This window comes from Agelaius phoeniceus, chromosome 18, assembly GCF_051311805.1.
Source record: "Agelaius phoeniceus isolate bAgePho1 chromosome 18, bAgePho1.hap1, whole genome shotgun sequence".
In the NCBI taxonomy this organism is placed as follows: domain Eukaryota; kingdom Metazoa; phylum Chordata; class Aves; order Passeriformes; family Icteridae; genus Agelaius; species Agelaius phoeniceus.
This window is the reverse complement of record NC_135282.1, coordinates 2,292,502-2,309,227: the sequence shown is the minus strand read 5'-3', so window position 1 is coordinate 2,309,227 and position 16,726 is coordinate 2,292,502. Positions and strand designations below refer to the sequence as shown.

General features: G+C 40.8%; 1 protein-coding gene across 2 annotated transcripts; it reads left to right on the top strand.

The window, feature by feature from the left end:
- Positions 1–32: 32 nt before the first annotated feature.
- Positions 33–16,329, top strand: ATP6V0A2 (ATPase H+ transporting V0 subunit a2). Of its 2 annotated transcripts, none has more exons than XM_077187878.1 (20): positions 33–1,093; positions 2,434–2,512; positions 3,513–3,610; positions 4,047–4,184; positions 4,521–4,621; positions 5,286–5,412; positions 6,155–6,237; positions 6,578–6,671; positions 6,976–7,188; positions 7,733–7,883; positions 8,582–8,721; positions 9,448–9,602; positions 10,513–10,603; positions 10,901–11,019; positions 11,457–11,667; positions 11,794–11,913; positions 12,386–12,505; positions 13,713–13,830; positions 14,215–14,432; positions 15,288–16,329. In XM_077187878.1, exons 1-20 carry the CDS (start codon positions 977–979, stop codon positions 15,348–15,350), a joined length of 2,556 nt encoding a protein of 851 aa, XP_077043993.1. In that variant the 5' UTR covers positions 33–976; the 3' UTR covers positions 15,351–16,329. The 2 variants fall into 2 exon arrangements, with proteins under 2 accessions (XP_077043993.1, XP_054501553.1); XM_054645578.2 differs by having other exon boundaries at positions 36–1,093; positions 14,215–14,386.
- Positions 16,330–16,726: the final 397 nt, after the last annotated feature.

Below are 16,726 nucleotides of genomic sequence, written 5' to 3'. Positions count from 1 at the left end.
GTAAACCCCCTGTGCCCACCTAGTTTTGGAGCAGTGGGCAGACTTCTCACACTTCTGAGAAGTTGTAGCCCTTCAGCTGTTTTCATGTTTTGATCTGAAATTCACTTTTCTAGTCAATGCTTTGCACTGGCAACCTGCTGTGTCTGTGTGCAGGGCACAGAAAACATCTACTCATTGTCCTTAGCTGATGAAACATAACATTTGGGATTTTCTTGTGGTTTGGATGGGCCACAAAGTTGAGGACTGGAGCAGTTCTGCTATAAGGATAGGCTACAGCTGGGGATGTTCAGCCTGGAGAAAAGGTTGTGTGGAGACCTCATGGCAACCTTCCAGTATCTGAAGGGGCCTACAGGGCTCCAGAGAGAAATTCTTCATCAAGAACTATAGAACAGGACAAGGAGTATTGGGTACAAATTGAAAGAAGGGAAATTGAGGTTAGATATTGGGAAGACATTTTTACTGTGGGGGTGGTGAGACACTGGAACAAGTTACCCAGCGAGGCTGTGGATGCCCCAAGCCTGGCAGCGTTCAAAGTGGGGCAGCCTGCTTTGGTGCGAGGTGCCCTGCCCACGGCAGGAAGGGCTGGGACTGGTGATATTAATTAAATCCATTCCAAGCCCACAGGGTGCGGCTCTGGGGAAATGCTGCTCTGCAGGACTCGAGCTCGATGATGCTTCTCGCCCCTTCCGGCTCAGCATTTTCTGTGATTCCATGACGTTCTCTCAGTCCTGCATTTGTCCTCTCACACAGCAGCGTCTCAGCGGCGGCCAGGCGCCCCTTGCCGTTCCCGGTAGCTCCGCCGGCGGTGCCCGAGCCCGCCCCGTGCCGCCGCCGGTTGGGGCCGCGTTCTGCGGCCGTTCCCCGCCCCGGAAGCGGCAGCCGGGCCCGCTCCGCCCCGCCATGGCCGCCCCCGGGTCGCGCTCCGCCCGCCCGCCGCGCTGAGCCCCGCGCCGGGAGCCCCGGGCCGGCCGCCGCCATGGGCGCGCTGTTCCGCGGCGAGCCCGTGTGCCTGGCGCAGCTCTTCCTGCAGAGCGGCTCGGCCTACGAGTGCCTCAGCGAGGTGGGCGAGCGCGGCCTGGCCGAGTTCCGAGACGTGAGTACCGCCGGGGCCCTGTGGGGCAGCGCGGACCCTGAGGGGGGCCGGCCTGAGGGCCGAGCCGGGCCCGGGGCTGCCGTCGGGAAGGTGCGGGCTTGGCCCCGATGGGGCGGTGGAAACTGCTTTTATTGCCGTCTTTCCGCGACTCCGACAGGCAGGTGTATGGCCCGTCCCTGTGTGGCATTCCCCTGCAAGCAGGATCACAGAATTGTTAGGGTTGGAAGGGATCTGTGGAGATCATCCAGTCCGGCCCCCTGCCAAGGCAGGCGCACCCTCAGGGGTGACAGCGGGACGCGCCCGGGTGGGGGGGATGAATGATGGGAAGTCAGTGTGGAGCCCCGGCCTCCCCGGCACGCTCGGGAGCCGTGCTTTGGGGTGGATGTATCGCTCCTTTCTCACAGCAGCACCTTAAATTGGGGTCATTTGCAGCGAGATCCCATGGGAGAGCCCCTGACCCACCTGCAGCCTCAGTGCCCACAGCCTTAGTGTTTGTGCGCAGCTGATGGCTCCATCCACCCCAGTGACAGACCCAGGGACAGCTGCTCTGTAGCTTTATTGATAACAGGTTCCTGTTCCTGCAGGGGCCCTTCATCGTGGAGGAATCTCCCACCTCACATAAAGTTGGGTTGGGCAATAATTAGCCACGTCTCTGCGTTGTATTATCATAATTATATGATCTTTGCTTGCTGAGTGAGACTTTGGAATGTTTTTCAGATATACATTAGAAATGTGGCTTGTAAAATCGTTGCAGGGAAAGCTGGGAAGACTTAAATAAACAGCTAGTTGGTAAATATGGCAGGGAGGAGAAGGCAGATTTCTAAGAATGATTACATGAGTGTATGTTTAACACTTTGATGTCATTCTAGTTACCTGGTACACCATTTATTATAGAAGTAATGCATTAGTGGTTCTGATTTAATAAGCTGGATAAGTAGTCAGAGATATTGCATGGTCATATTATGGGGATGTACATAAAATTTAATATTTCAAATAGACTGTGGAAATACATCACAGAAAATTTGTCAAATGGTTTGTTAATTTGAAGTCATTAAGCAATATTTTAAAACTGTCAAAATAAGATTAGGAATGGTTTCTCCAGTAGACCTTGTTATTTTGTTGTTTGATTAAAACTAGCCAATGGCATGGATAATTCTGCTTTAGTAAAAACAGCTTTGCTATCTGAAGACTTTGTAATCTTTTTAGGTTTTTGTGCCTTCTCAGTTGACAAGCACAGAACTCGTGAAAATTGTCTCCAGGAAGTTGCAGGAACAGCTGTGGTTTTCTAGGGGAGGTTACTATTTCAAACCCCTAATAAGTATTTTGTCCTTCTCCTTCAGCTTAACCCAAATGTGAGTGTGTTTCAGAGAAAATATGTGAATGAAGTGAAGAAATGTGAAGAAATGGAAAGAATACTTGGTGAGCTTTATTTTCATGTCTGCTGTTTCTCATCTGTGGCATTACCAGGGTGGCACTACTGTGAAGGTTTCAGCTACAGGTTTTTTTAACCCTCCCATGTTTTGTAAGCTGTGAAATTTACTTACACTAAAAATAGATTTGGGGGTTTTTATGCTCAGAGATGAAAAACAGTTGCTAATGTGTGGCTGATAAATAGATGAGGCTGTTTCAGTGTTTACTACTTAAAACTCTGCTAGGAAAAGTGAAGCTTTACTGTGGATATTTCCTTGACTGTAAGATATTCCCTATTCCTTCATTTTGTGTAACTCAATGCTGTTGATTTTCCAGGCACCCTTAAAAATATCTCAAGTCAATAATAATTGTGTTCTCATGGTAGTTAATGAATAGAGAAGGGTAGGCAGAGCATTACAGCCAAGCTGCAGATGTCTTCAGTGTATCCTGAGGAGAAGTTCCAATTGAAGGATTTCTCTGATTGGAATCTCTCATCAGAGGCACGTGCTGGTCATGCCAGCAGCTCCTTTGGCAGTCCCCCTGCCCAGTGTGAGTTGCATTTGTTGTCAAGGTTGCTTAAGCTGCTTTGTTTGAGCACATTTCACTCCAAACATGGGTCAGCGAGCAGCACGGCTGTTTCTGGCAGAAAGTGACACAGTTGCACCATTAGCAGAAAGTGGCAGCATGCAGCAACAAAGAGGTTCTGTGAAATGCTAAAAGCTGCTTAGAAAATACTTGTTGGGAAAGAGAAGCCTCTGAAGTTTGCTTGCTTCTGCAGACTGCCAAGGCAGGAATGGTTTGTGTGTTTTATCCCCACCACTCTTCAAGTTCTTCATTTTTGAAGACTTCTGTGTGAATTGTTGCTAAAATGAATGAATAAAACAGCCAGGGCTTTGATGCTGCAGTGTGATTAGCACCATCAAGAGCAGCTGAAGGTCAACTCTGCAGCACTCTTGGAAGTGTAGGCAATGCAGTTTCCTTTCTGATGCTGTTTTTCTTCTCACTCCAGGGTATTTAGTACAAGAAATTAAAAAAGCAGATATTCCACTTCCTGAAGGAGATGTTGCTCCTCCTGCCCCCTTGCTGAAACACATTTTAGAAATCCAGGTAACTCCACTAAACAGATGCCGAAGTCTTGGGACTTAATTTCAAGCTTAATGACTTGTGTTTGATGTAGAAGCTTGTAAAACACTAATTTTGAATCTAATTTTGAATAACAGTCTGTTTTGTTGTAATTATTTTAAAAGAATAAATGCATATTGTCCACCCTGTGCTGCCTGCAGTTCTAATTCCAAGTCTGCATTATTTGGACAGAAATGAGGGGCAGAGCAGCACTCTGAACAGGTGTCAGTGCAGGATCAAGTGTACTCAATGCAGAGCAATCTGTGGCAGACTGAGGGATAAAACCTCTGAAGCTTTAGTTAATTAAGAAATGGGAAACTCCTATCACTGTGTCGAATTATTATGTGTTGAAAATGAATCCTACTCTGTTTTCCAAAATCCTGTAACTCATTCTGTGTCTTGCCTTTACTTTGTATCTTAGGAACAGCTGCAGAAGCTGGAGACAGAATTGAGGGAAGTAACTAAAAACAAAGAAAAACTGAGGAAAAACCTGCTTGAACTGACAGAATACAAGTACATGTTACAGATCACACAGAATTTTGTCAGGAGAACACCTGAGGTATTGCTTGGGGTGTTTGACAGGGATTGTTGTTGTGTGGCATTGTTGTGATTTTCCCTGTTGAATTGCTTGAAAATGGAGGTGTAATTATATAATTTTGATGCATAAATTGTGCTAAGAAATTAACACTGTAATTTTGCAGCTCTGACTATAACTGTTAAGAGCAGTGCACTTGAAATGAAGGAGATCTCTGTTGCCTGAATTGAACATGGAAATGAGTTTTATATTTTTAATTAAACCATTTACCTAATTACCTTTTCTTTCTTAGAATAATAATGGAATGAGAGTTTTTTTTTTCCCTGGAAGCAATGAATGTTCTATCTTTTTATTTGCCAGTATGAATCCCATTTACATGGGAATTTTGAAGAATTTCCCTCTGTGGAGAATGAGCCATTGGTGGATTTCAACCGCACGCACAGACTGAGCGCCTCGCTGGGGTGGGTATGGCATGTGCTGGTTCAGAAGTGCTTGATCAGGGGCTCTAAAGAATGAGTTGTTCTCTTAAAACATGGCCTGGAGTGATTTCAGGTGTGCCAAACAGTTTTAGACAGGACAGGAGCCTGGTCCCAATGTACCTTTAAACAAACTCAGATTATTTGAAGAGATAAACAGGACAGCATCCAAAAAAGCTGCCACAAAGCTTCCATCAAACCAAGGACGTGTGTAAAGGAAAATCTCTAAATCAATACTTCCTTCTATTGTTTAAACTCTTTTTCTATGATAAGCACACAGTGTTTTAATCACCTGGCAGTGTAAATGTAACATTAATTGTGTTGCCTTTGAAATGATGAATGGATACTGCTGTCTGTGGTGTTGTTATGAGAGGATATCTTCCAAGAAAAAAATAAATAATCTCACTATCACAGAAATAACCAGTTAAAAGTAATTCTGGTTGTGTACTCAAGTCTGTAGTCTGTTTATTTCACAAATAAAAATTTTATATACCAGCTGGTATTTTCTATACCAGTCACTTCCTGTTCAGCGTGATGCTTCCTTCCCTAGCCATGGCAGATACTAAATTATTGTGGTGATGTACTCTGAATTTCCAATTTTTTTTCCTTGTACATTCTATCTTATATTTCAAATTTTTCCTTTTCCTAGATTCATATCTGGGTTAGTTCACATAGCAAAGATTGAAGCATTTGAAAAAATGCTGTGGAGAGTTTGTAAAGGCTATCCCTTTCTTACCTATGCAGAGTTGGATAAGGCTCTGGAAGATCCAGATACAGTGAGTAAACATTGTAACGATCAATTAATTTTATTTGGAAGAATTGCTGCTCTGATCTGTCTGCAGTAAATGGAAATGATTTCCTAGTGTCCTTGGAGGAAAAACTATCTAGAAGTATTGGAATTTGTTAAGGTTGTAGAAGTGGGAATTAATTTGTCGTGGTTCAGCTTGAGGAGTGCAGGACTTCACTGTGGGATAGTGGTGACTTTATGATTGGCCACCTTGGTCACAATACGTGGCAGAAATGGCTGCTTGGATATTTATTAACTAGGTCTGTACAGTGCATTGCCTTTAATAGCCATTCCACCTGTTCATTCAGTAGTTAAAAAAGAATCAAGTATGGCTACTTTTCTGTGAAGTTTTTTCTGTGAACTTACCAAGTTCATTTTTGTAAATCAATTACGGCAGCCTAATCTGTCGCCTTTTTTTTATTGCTTGAATTCTAATTTGTTACCTTTTTAAAAGACTCTTTTCTTACTAAGAATTCTGAGATAGTAAAATATAATGTCTCATTGATTTTCCCTGGAAACTTTTTCTGGTTTTCTCTAATATTAAAAGCAAAGAAAGAGATACTGTCACTGTTGAATTTTATTATTTGATCTTCAGTAACTGATGGAAGATTAATTCCATTAACACAGCTTTTTCTAGTTGTTCAGCTTTGTTATTTAGCTCTATTATTATGTCACAGAGGAATTGCTGGTTAAAACATAATTCATCAGCTTTACTTTTTATGGTTTTTTAGGGTGAAACCACTAAGTGGGCTGTTTTTTTAGTGTCCTATTGGGGTGAACAAATTGGTCAAAAAGTTAAGAAGATTTGTGACTGGTAAGAAGTAAATCTAATATGTGTGCATTCCTTTATAACTGGGGTATTTTCTAGTTGGTTTTTCCCCTGCACCCCTTTTTAAAAAGTGTTGATTTTTATACAAGCTTTTTGTGTTAAATTTGTTCCTCCCCTTATTGCACCCAGCTCTAGAATTACGCAGTGTACAAATAAATACATGAGTCATTTCACTTGCAGTTTTTACCAAGTACAGGCAAAATGCTGCCTCTGAGTTGAATCTGTTCCATGGTTGTGGAGTGGTGTGTTGCAGATCTGGCTGTGGCAGGGTTGGGTGGTGTGTTTTGGTGGGTTTGGTCATGAGCACAGCCCTGTGTTCCTGCAGCTATCGCTGTCACGTGTACCCCTACCCCGACACCACCGAGGAGCGCCAGGCCGTGGTCGAAGGACTCAACGTTCGTATCCAGGATCTTGAAACTGTGAGTAAAGAACAGATTTCCTCTTGCACTGTAGGAAATCATTTAATGAATCACAGAGTTAAATATAATTTCTAACATACATGCAGCTTTGGAGCTGATGGGACAGTAAGTTGTGTCCCTGGTCTCGTGTTGCACATATCTGTTAAACCTCACAGCACTTGGCATTGCCCTCTGTTTTCTGCAGAGGTTTGTTTGCTCTCCTAAAAGCATGGCCCAGCTCTGGACATGTACAAGGTGCTGTTCTGTGATCAGCACAGCCACTGTCACATTCTCAGTGAGATCTTTGGTTTTTTCTCAAACAAAGGTGCTGAATAAAACTGAGGAATACTTGCGCCAGGTCTTGTATAAAGCATCAGAATCCATCTATACTTGGGTTATCCAAGTGAAGAAGATGAAAGCCATTTACCACGTCCTCAACCTGTGCAGTTTTGATGTCACAAATAAATGTTTAATTGCTGAGGTTTGGTGTCCAGTGGCTGATCTGCAGAACTTGCGCCATGCATTGGAGGAAGGCTCAGTAAGTCACCTGAATGCTCACTGATGTTGAAGCTTTTATCTTGAACTAACTATGCATGTAAGGAAAGAAAATAATTATTAACAATAGACTAAAAGTAGGCACAGACAGATCTGGGTCTCTGTATAAAACAATTTTTTTATAAGCAGAGCCTTTATTTAGTGTTGTGTGTAGTGTTTTTTTTTTTTTTCTTGAATAACTTCTCTGTTGGCCCTGAGGCCAGCTGGGCCCACAGTGTTATTTGCAATCATGTAGAAGGTGCCAGTTCCCTTGCATTGGTTTTTGTTATATGAGAGAAAATTGTAATAACAAATCTTTTTTTTACAATATTGTGACTGATAGGTCTCATCTGATACTTGATATGAAGTAAGAATTAGAACACTGTGCAAAATCTGTTTTTAGAGGGAGTACAAAGGGGATAAATGTTAAACTTGGGGCATAATTTAATGGTATTTTTGGCTCAATGAAACTGCTGATAGAGCAGACGTTTTCACTTTGATTATATTAACATTGATCTTACACAAATATATCTTCTGTCTGTAATTAGAGGAAGAGTGGAGCTACAATTTCCTCATTCATGAATACCATCCCAACAACACAACCTCCTCCGACTTTGATACGTACCAATAAATTCACCTCAGGGTTCCAGAATATCGTTGATGCTTATGGAGTTGGAAGTTACGGGGAAGTTAATCCAGGTTGGTCCTTCTGAAAGCTGAGCTCTCAGCTGTGCTGTCACTGCTGCTTGCCTTCATACCCTGCTGAAGGCCAAATGGTGACAGTCATACTGCTTCTTAGTAGCTGTTTTAAAATTTCAGTAGCTCATTAAAAGCACAGACAGCAAGATGGGATTTGGTTTGGCTGAGTTATTTTATGAAAGATAGTGGCAATAGCTGTATAATTTTTCTTCTAAATGTTTTACTTTGGGTAAGGAAGATATTTAGGGGAAAAAACAAAGGAAACTGGTAATGGTAATTGATGTTACTGAAGTGTGGAGCTCATCACTTGAAAAATTCAGCTTCTTGTATAGCCCACTTTAATATGTACTTGTAGCTATGTTGATTGGGTCAATCTGCACAGGAGAAAATACCTTATAATACAGACCTGAAATAGTCACAGAGGAATACCCACTGTTTGGTTGGGGTTTATTTCCTGGGCTCGTGTTACTATCCTCAGAATTGTCAGCTACTGCTCAGCTGTGAAGTTGTCATTGCTACACAATAAACAAGCTTTAAACTGAGTTCAGTTTACAGTGTGGGGGAAAGGTCTGTGAGCTGGGGATGAAATGGCTTTCAGACTTAAAAACGTGGAGAGATTGAGGTATGGGATTAGCTGGGGATGTGCAGACAGGACATCCATCCCCTGTGTGCTGAAATCTGCCCTGTTGCCCTTGCAGCTCTCTACACCATCATCACTTTCCCCTTCCTGTTCGCGGTTATGTTTGGAGACTTCGGGCACGGGCTGCTCATGTTCATATTTGCACTCCTGACAATACTGTATGAAAACCACCCTCGGTTAAAAAGAGCACAAGATGAGGTAAAAGGAATTACAAATTATTTACTTCCCATCCAGCCAGATCATTTGAATAGTCACTGTTTCTGAAAAGTACTGCTTTTTTGCATGGGTACTTAAATAGGCTTTTTTCCATTCTTTTAGGATTTTCTGTGTTAAAAGATCCCATATTCCATGAGATTAATGTAATATTTTAAGCTATTCACTTGGAAGAGCAGAAATAATCAAGTTGTAATGAAAGACTTAGAAAAAATTGATGCTTTTAATCTTGTCTTTACTTCTACCAGGACTACTCAGTGATGTGTTTTACAGAATGTCATTACAGTGGCAATGCGAGGAAAAATGATTTTTCAAATTCCACCTTTTATCGTTTATAAAAAGAGTTGCAGTTTGAAATTTATTAAACTTCCCTTAAATTTTTTAACCATATGGGTTGGAATGTAGGATCACCTGCATCTCTCATTAGAATTATGTTCAATTAAGAATGCCAGCTAATGTGTAATTTCTTGTAAAGTAGTCTCAGGAAGGAAATGGCTTAAAAAGACCCTTCCTTAATCTAAGGTTGCTGGTGATAAAAGTTTCAGTGTGTCATGGGAGCTCATATTCCTTTAATGACTGTTCACAAATAAATTCTAGGTTTTAGAAGTCTTTGTGTCCAAAAATGTGTTTCTCTTAGACATGTCTAGCTAACCTGTGCTCACATAACAGATTATATTCTCTATTTTTTTCTTTTTTCCCCAATACTGACAGATAATGAAAATGTTATTTGAAGGCCGATATGTGATCTTGTTAATGGGACTCTTTTCTATATACACTGGATTGATCTATAATGACTGCTTTTCAAAGTCAATAAATATATTTGGATCTGGATGGAATGTTTCAGCAATGTATGAAAAAGTTTGGAGGTGAGCAGCATGTTTGAGATGTGAAGTGAGCAGAGATTATTTCCTGCAGCAGTTTAACCCTTTTGTTCACATGTTTTAACTATCCTGTTATGGTTTATCTTGCCATTGATGTTTTAGTTTTTATTTTCTAGATGTGTTTGTCTATATAAAGATTTTCAGTGGAATAGAAAATGCAGGTCTAGTTTTGGACTTATTTGTCCTAGGTCATGCTTCTGGAATGAATAGCTGAGTGACATTTGCCTGTACTAAAAGAAATTATCTATTAATGAAGTAAATTAATAACCTGGCAATCACTAGTCTCTGCACAGCTTTTCTTGAAAAAAAAAAAGAAAAAAAAATAGTCTATGTGAATTGCCCAATCTGCTTTTTCTCAGAGTGGGATAACCTCACTGATTTGAGGTGTCATGACCCTTTGGTATTTAAATCTCCTGCTGCCTTCCAAAACAGGATGTGGCTTCAAAGAGTCAAGACCATTGGCTAAAATTTGAATGGGTTTTGTGTGCTGTGATAATGAAAAACTGTACAAAAATAAAGAAGAAACTTCCCCTAATGCAAAACAGAAAAAAGGTAGCAATTATTCTTTGGGTGTTTGACAGTGAATTTCATGCAAAAGCAAACTGAACTTTTACAATGAAACTTTGAGTTCTAGGGGAATGTGGAATAAAATCCATAACTTTGTTCTGAAAGATAGTGAATGTGAATTAAGCCCAGAATGTGAGGTTCTAGGTGGATTTTTTCTGCTATTGTTTGTATTAGTCAGGAGTTTTGTGCTTAGAAACCCTTCCACTCTTTTAAAGTGTGGCAGTGGGTGAGTTAGGTAAAGGAAAGCAGGAGCAGTGTCCTGCAGAACTGAAAGTATATTGTCATTATGTTTAAAGTGTCAAATCTGAGGGTTTTTCTTTCACTGCAGTGATAAGGATCTGGAAGATAATCGATATTTAGCACTGGATCCAAATGTTTCTGGTGTCTACAATGGAGCTTATCCCTTTGGAATTGATCCAGTGAGTTTCATTCTTTTTAATTACCCACGTGTGATGATCAGTCCTTGGCCATTAGATTTTGGTACCTGTATAAGTAAGATAAATCTGACTAAGAAAAGAAAACATTTCTGATGGTATTCTCTGTTCAACAACACATTTTCTTCTGACAAGTCAAAGACTGAACTATTTTTACAAAACTCAAATTTCAGTTGTCGCCTCCATTTGAGGTAGAAGTCTGGTCCCCAGTAGAAAATGGGTACTGGTTTATTCCTCCTGTTATGGTGTTCATCAGTGCTGGTTTGGTGTTTTCTTCTTTAGATATGGAATTTGGCAAGCAACCGTCTCACTTTTCTAAACTCATTCAAAATGAAAATGTCTGTGATCTTCGGAGTGACTCACATGACATTTGGAGTAATATTGGGGCTGTTTAACCACTTGTAAGTACAAGAAGTTAAAATTATAGCAACATTGTATTTTTTGTCAGGTCTGGGATGATTACAGTTTGTCTTGTAAGAGAAACTGGAATTAGTGTTTGAGAACAGAATAAGAGTAATTGAGAGAAGTGTTCTTATAAAAAGACAATAATGGAGAGGTCTTCCTTCACATATGTAAGATGATGGTTCAATATTATACTGAAAAATCCCAAAACAAATTAATACAAGACTTTATTTCACTTATTGGTAAATAAAAATATGTGCCTCTTACAGTTTTTATTTCCACTGAAATACATGATAAAATTTCACTGAATAAAAAGAAATCAGCTCTGGATTGTAATCTCAGTCTTGCTGTTTAAAAGTGCTTTGTCTTACTGAAATCATATTTGGGCTGTGTTGGTAAAACTTACTTTTATTTTTTCCCCTTTTCTATCTTTCAGGCATTTCAAGAAGACCTATAATATTTATTTGGTTTTTATTCCTGAACTTTTATTCATGTTGTGCATATTTGGCTACCTGGTGTTCATGATCTTCTTTAAATGGTTGGCATACTCTGCAGAGAACTCCACAGCTGCCCCCAGTATTCTGATACAATTTATTAACATGTTCCTGTTTCCTAGTGGTGAAGCAAAGAGCTTCTTCAGTGGCCAGGTGAGTAATGCTCTTCCAAGCTTTTGGAAATTCTGTGTTCCCTATGCAGATAATGCTTTAAAGGGGATGGCTTTTCCTACTTTGGATTTTGTGATCTAATCTATTTTTCCTCCCTCCCACCAACAGATTCCTCTGCAGAAGTTTTTACTTAGTGTTGCTTTCCTTTGTGTTCCTGTAATGCTGCTTGGTAAACCACTTTATTTATACTGGCTGCACAGCGGAGGCCGAGGCATAAGAATGTACAGGGTAAGTACTGAAAGCCACTCACCCATTTCCTCAGTGCTGCAGAACTCAGCTGCTGGTTTGGTGCACAGGGTGTGTCCTTATGGGTATTTCATAGAATGGGTTGGAAGGGAGCTTAAAGCTCATCTCCTTGCACCCTCTGTGGTGGGCTGGGACACCTCCCACTGTCCGAGGCTGCTCCAAGCCCCTCCAGCCTGGCCTTCAGGGATGGGGCAGCCACAGCTTCTCTGGGAAAACTGGGCCAGGGCCTCACCACCCTCATAGGAAAGAATTTCTTCTGTATATCTATATTCAGTTTGAACCCATTACTCCATGTCTTACCAGTTTCTGCTCAGTTTGGAAAGTTTTGGACTGAAACACATAATAGTACTTCATTCCTCTAAATCTGTTTGCCTTTGCCTGCAACTACTTTAAGTAAATTGAAAAAATGACAGTGGCAGCCTGCTTGAAGAGACAATCCATTCTCATTTTGCAGAGTGGCTACAAGCTTATCCGAAAGGAAAGTGAAGAAGAGCTTTGTCTCCTGTCCTGTCATGACCTTGAAGAAGGTGTCACTCACTCAGACAGTGGGCACAGAGAGGGGGATGCAGAGGAGGTAATGATTCATTTCATCTCTGCTTTCTGTGTTCCTAAAAGCAAATTAGAAGTGGGCAGTCAGTAGATAACCTGTACACTATGAGCTGAGCAGTTTTGAGGAAACTCAGCTGAGCCTTTACAAAGACCTTGGTGCCCAAATGCAGTTTACTTATAGTTATTTGTTGCTATTTTATCATTATTTTCTGGTATTTTCAGACTGTTACAGTAAACTACAACATGTCTGTAGTAGAGAACAGGAAGAATGTTTTATTTGCTGTTAAGAGTCTGCATCTAGGAGTACAGGTTTTCCTATATTGAAGAGTGAGATAAAAATCCTGGATTTTGTCTGTTTTTATGGATTCTTAAACTTGAGGCCAGGTGGTGACTGCCCAGCTTTCTGTTAATTAATCTTGGCTTTTAAACTGGACAAAAGTCTTTCTGTGTCTGCAAATTACATCTTGTTTTGAGGATTATTGCTAATGAGGACTGGGGCAGCATTCCCAGTCCCCACCCACTGCTGCTGTTTAGTTTGGGCAAATCTTTAAAGGTCTGGGCAGATTCCACTGATTCCATGTGAATTAAAATACAAAGAATTGCTTCAGCCTCCTAATGTGCAGAATATGTGTAGTTCTTGTCTCAGTGGGGTAGTAGACTCTTGTTTCTTGTGTATAGAAAATAAAAGAGTTATTTACTCAAAATGTGTTATACAAAGTGTTGAAATACAACATTCAGACAAAGTAAGTGTTGAAATTTTCAGTAATATCAGTTTTGAAACTCTTTATTAGTTACAAGTATGTATATTTAGGTCTTACAGTATTAGTGTGGTTATCTTTCTGTCAGTAGCATTACTGATAATTACCCCTGCTTTTAAAGATGAAAAAAATTGATGTTGTAAACTTAGAATTTTAATAGAATGGGAATTAGAACTGGTTATAGTACTTAAAGTTTTCAAGAATTAGATCATATTCCTTCTGGAAAACATAAATTGCATTTTTTTTTATCTGTCAACAAGGTAATACTGGAAAACTATAGCATCTGATGTTTTTTTTAATATTATCTCTGTAATAAGGATCTTCTACATGGCACACTTTCTTTACTTGATATACAATCAATTTCAATGGAATTCTTCCTCCATGTAATAAGGATTTGCAGGTGAATGTTTTTGTTCTCTCATGTTTTGTTCTCTATGTTGTTAAAATTGATACAAATGTATTTTTATCTTTTAGCTGAACTTTTCAGATGTTTTTATGAATCAAGCAATTCATACCATTGAATACTGTCTGGGCTGCATCTCTAACACAGCCTCATACCTGAGACTCTGGGCATTAAGTCTTGCTCATGCACGTAAGTGGGGGTGGGTTTTTGGTATTTTTTGGATTTTTTTTCCTACATCTGTATTTTTAATGCTGTTAGAGGGAGGCTGGCCTGTTCCATTGATACTAGTATGAAATGCACTTTTTCATAATTAAAAAAAAAATCCCTATTTCAACTAATCATGATCTATGGAAACCTCCAAACTAAAACTGTGACTTTATGTAAAATATTGCTCTCAGTAGGTCACTGAGGTGTATCTTTAATTATTGGAGAGGATGGGGGCAGCTCTCTGGGGACGGGGGCTGCTCATACTCCCATGTTCAGCAGGTTCTCTTTTGTTGGTTAAATGAGCAGGTCAGTGGGTGAAGGCACTCACTACCAACCTTAATGATGGCAACTTTCTGTTTTATTTAGAGTTATCAGAAGTTCTGTGGCAGATGGTGATGAGAGTGGGTCTGCGTGTGGATACCAAGTATGGCGTCCTGCTGCTAATCCCTGTGATGGCGTTCTTTGCTGTGCTGACAGTTTTTATTCTGCTGGTCATGGAGGGGCTTTCTGCTTTTCTCCATGCTATACGACTTCACTGGTACCTTCTCTTTTTCTGTATACCACTTCAGCATATGCTGGCTTGTGTAAGGAGAATTTTTATGGCAAAATTTTAGGTGCCTGATTAAAAAGGGAAAGCGTAAAATTCAACAGCCTCATTGCTACTGAGGCTTTATTTAGTACTACATTTATTTAGTTATATTAAATAAATGGCTTTTTAGTTGGATTTGATTGTTCCTCTGGAATATTTTCAGTGGATTCAAATATTGTATTGGCTTATGGTGCATTTTAACTTCAACCACATTCCCAAAATACAGGTGCACTTGATTGGTAGTATTGCAGCTTTTCATAATGTAGAATATTGGTAACTTGGATAAGTATTTTTAATATCAGTCTGGTTATCTCACTGTATGGTTTCAGCCTGTTTATTTGGTTCAACAGAACATTTATATTAGTGAGTGGGGCTGCCAACTCTTTAAGTATTTTAATCCTTTCTTAGTCTTGGTATCACAAGCTCTGCACTTTGGAGTGGATTCAGAGCATGTTTAGTTTGAAATCTGATGAAATTTACAACTTCAACAAAGGCGTATAGTGACCAAAGACAGGAGGTGGAGCTACACACATGACAGATTGTCCTCATGGTATTGCACGCTTGCACAACAATTGGCTACAACTCACTCAGAAACAAATGAGTAAGCCAGAAGTAAGACATGAGCCTTTACAGCCTGGTTTAGTGCCTGTGGTTCTCCTGAGAAACAGGAGTTAAATAATAAAAATAATAAAGTTAGCCTGGGACTGTGGTGGGAAGGGTAAATAGCTGCCCAGAAAACAAGTGAGAGGATTGGAGTGGGTTTTGTTCAGCTGCTTGGGTTGCACAGTTCTGTCCCTTGATAACTAATTTTGGATTCATGAACAGATTCTGGTTTTTTGTCTCGTTTCAGGGTGGAATTTCAGAACAAATTCTACTCCGGTGGAGGATACAAGTTTACGCCTTTCTCTTTTAAGCACATTTCTTTACATTTTAATAAAGATGGTGCGTTATAATTTGGCTGCTGTCAGCAGAAATGTTTGGAATTGTCTGCAAGTAACTGGGATTGGATCTTGCCTATGAATGGTTTCTTGTGGAACAAAGTGGTTTTCACTGATTGCCTTATAATGCAGCCAAACAATTCTGTAAAACATACCTCCCATAGAAAGACATAGCAGATCTGGAGCATCTTGTAAAATATATAGATATAAAATGTACATTTTTCTTGATAAACTAATGTTGTAAATTAATTTTATTCTTAAAAAAAAAAAAAGTTACTGCTTGACCTGAAACCCATGTAGGCATTTTTTTGAATCTCTTTATCACTTTTAAGTTATCTGAAAGACTTTTCATTATATTAAACATTCATTACTAATCACATACTTAACCCAGCTGCATCTTGTGCACTTTGGGAACCATTCAACAATGCAATAGAAGCAATGTTCTGTTTTCAATCTGTATTCCAGGATGATTATGAAGTGTAGATTTATACACACCAATGCAATGTGCTCTTTTTTGGCCATATTTAAAATTGCACTGGAAATGTTATCTCTTCATTCTGGGTTCTGCTTAGAGTTACTACTTTAAGCTTTCAGAAGCCACACTGATATTTATATTTATATTTAATGTTAAGGAAGAAGGCAGGATTTACAAGTATTACTCCTCTTTTTTTCCACTGCAGTGAGGAAAAACTTTTGCACATGGAATAAAGAATTGGCCTCGATCCCTGTTTCTGTTTTGGCTCTAAGGACACACAAACAGCATTCTCTGATGGTGTAGAACCGAATTATACTGCATAGGTGGACAGGGGTCGTTTTATATTATTTTTGTATCAGTGTGAAAATGGGGATATTGCCATGATATTTTAACATCTGTGCCATACGAACAGCACAAATTAAATTTTGCACTTGTTTCATACGAATTCCCAATAAAGCCTCGTTTGCGCTGTGCCGAGCGGGCCCTGTGTTTGTCCGTACCCTTTTCCCTGCCTCAGGCGCCGCTTTTCCCGTGAGGGGCGGCGGTGCCGGGGGTAGCAGCGGGCGCTGAGGGGAACGAGCGGCCCTGGGGGGCGGCCGGTGCCGGCGAGAACCGGCGCTTGTGAGGGGAACGAGCGGCCGTGAGGGACGGCCCGTGCTGAGGGGAACGAGCGCTCGTGAGGGGCGGCCGGTGCCCAGGGGAAGGAGCGGCTGTGAGGGCAGACGGTGCCCAGGGGAACGAGCGGCCGTGAGCGGCAGACGGTGCCCAGGGGAACGGGCGCTCGTGAGGGGCGGCCGGTGCTGAGGGGAACGAGCGGCCGTGAGCGGCAGACGATGCCCAGGGTAACGGGCGCTCGTGAAAGGCGGCGGGTGTCGC

What these genes read in the sequence shown, in the direction of transcription:
- ATP6V0A2 (XM_077187878.1), top strand. Translation starts at nt 977, where the DNA reads ATGGGCGCGCTGTTCCGCGGCGAGCCCGTGTGCCTGGCGCAGCTCTTC. An exon ending in AACACATTTTAGAAATCCAG is followed by an intron (nt 3,611 to 4,046) that starts GTAACTCCACTA and finishes TTTGTATCTTAG; the next exon opens with GAACAGCTGCAGAAGCTGGA. An exon ending in AGACTGAGCGCCTCGCTGGG is followed by an intron (nt 4,622 to 5,285) that starts GTGGGTATGGCA and finishes TCCTTTTCCTAG; the next exon opens with ATTCATATCTGGGTTAGTTC.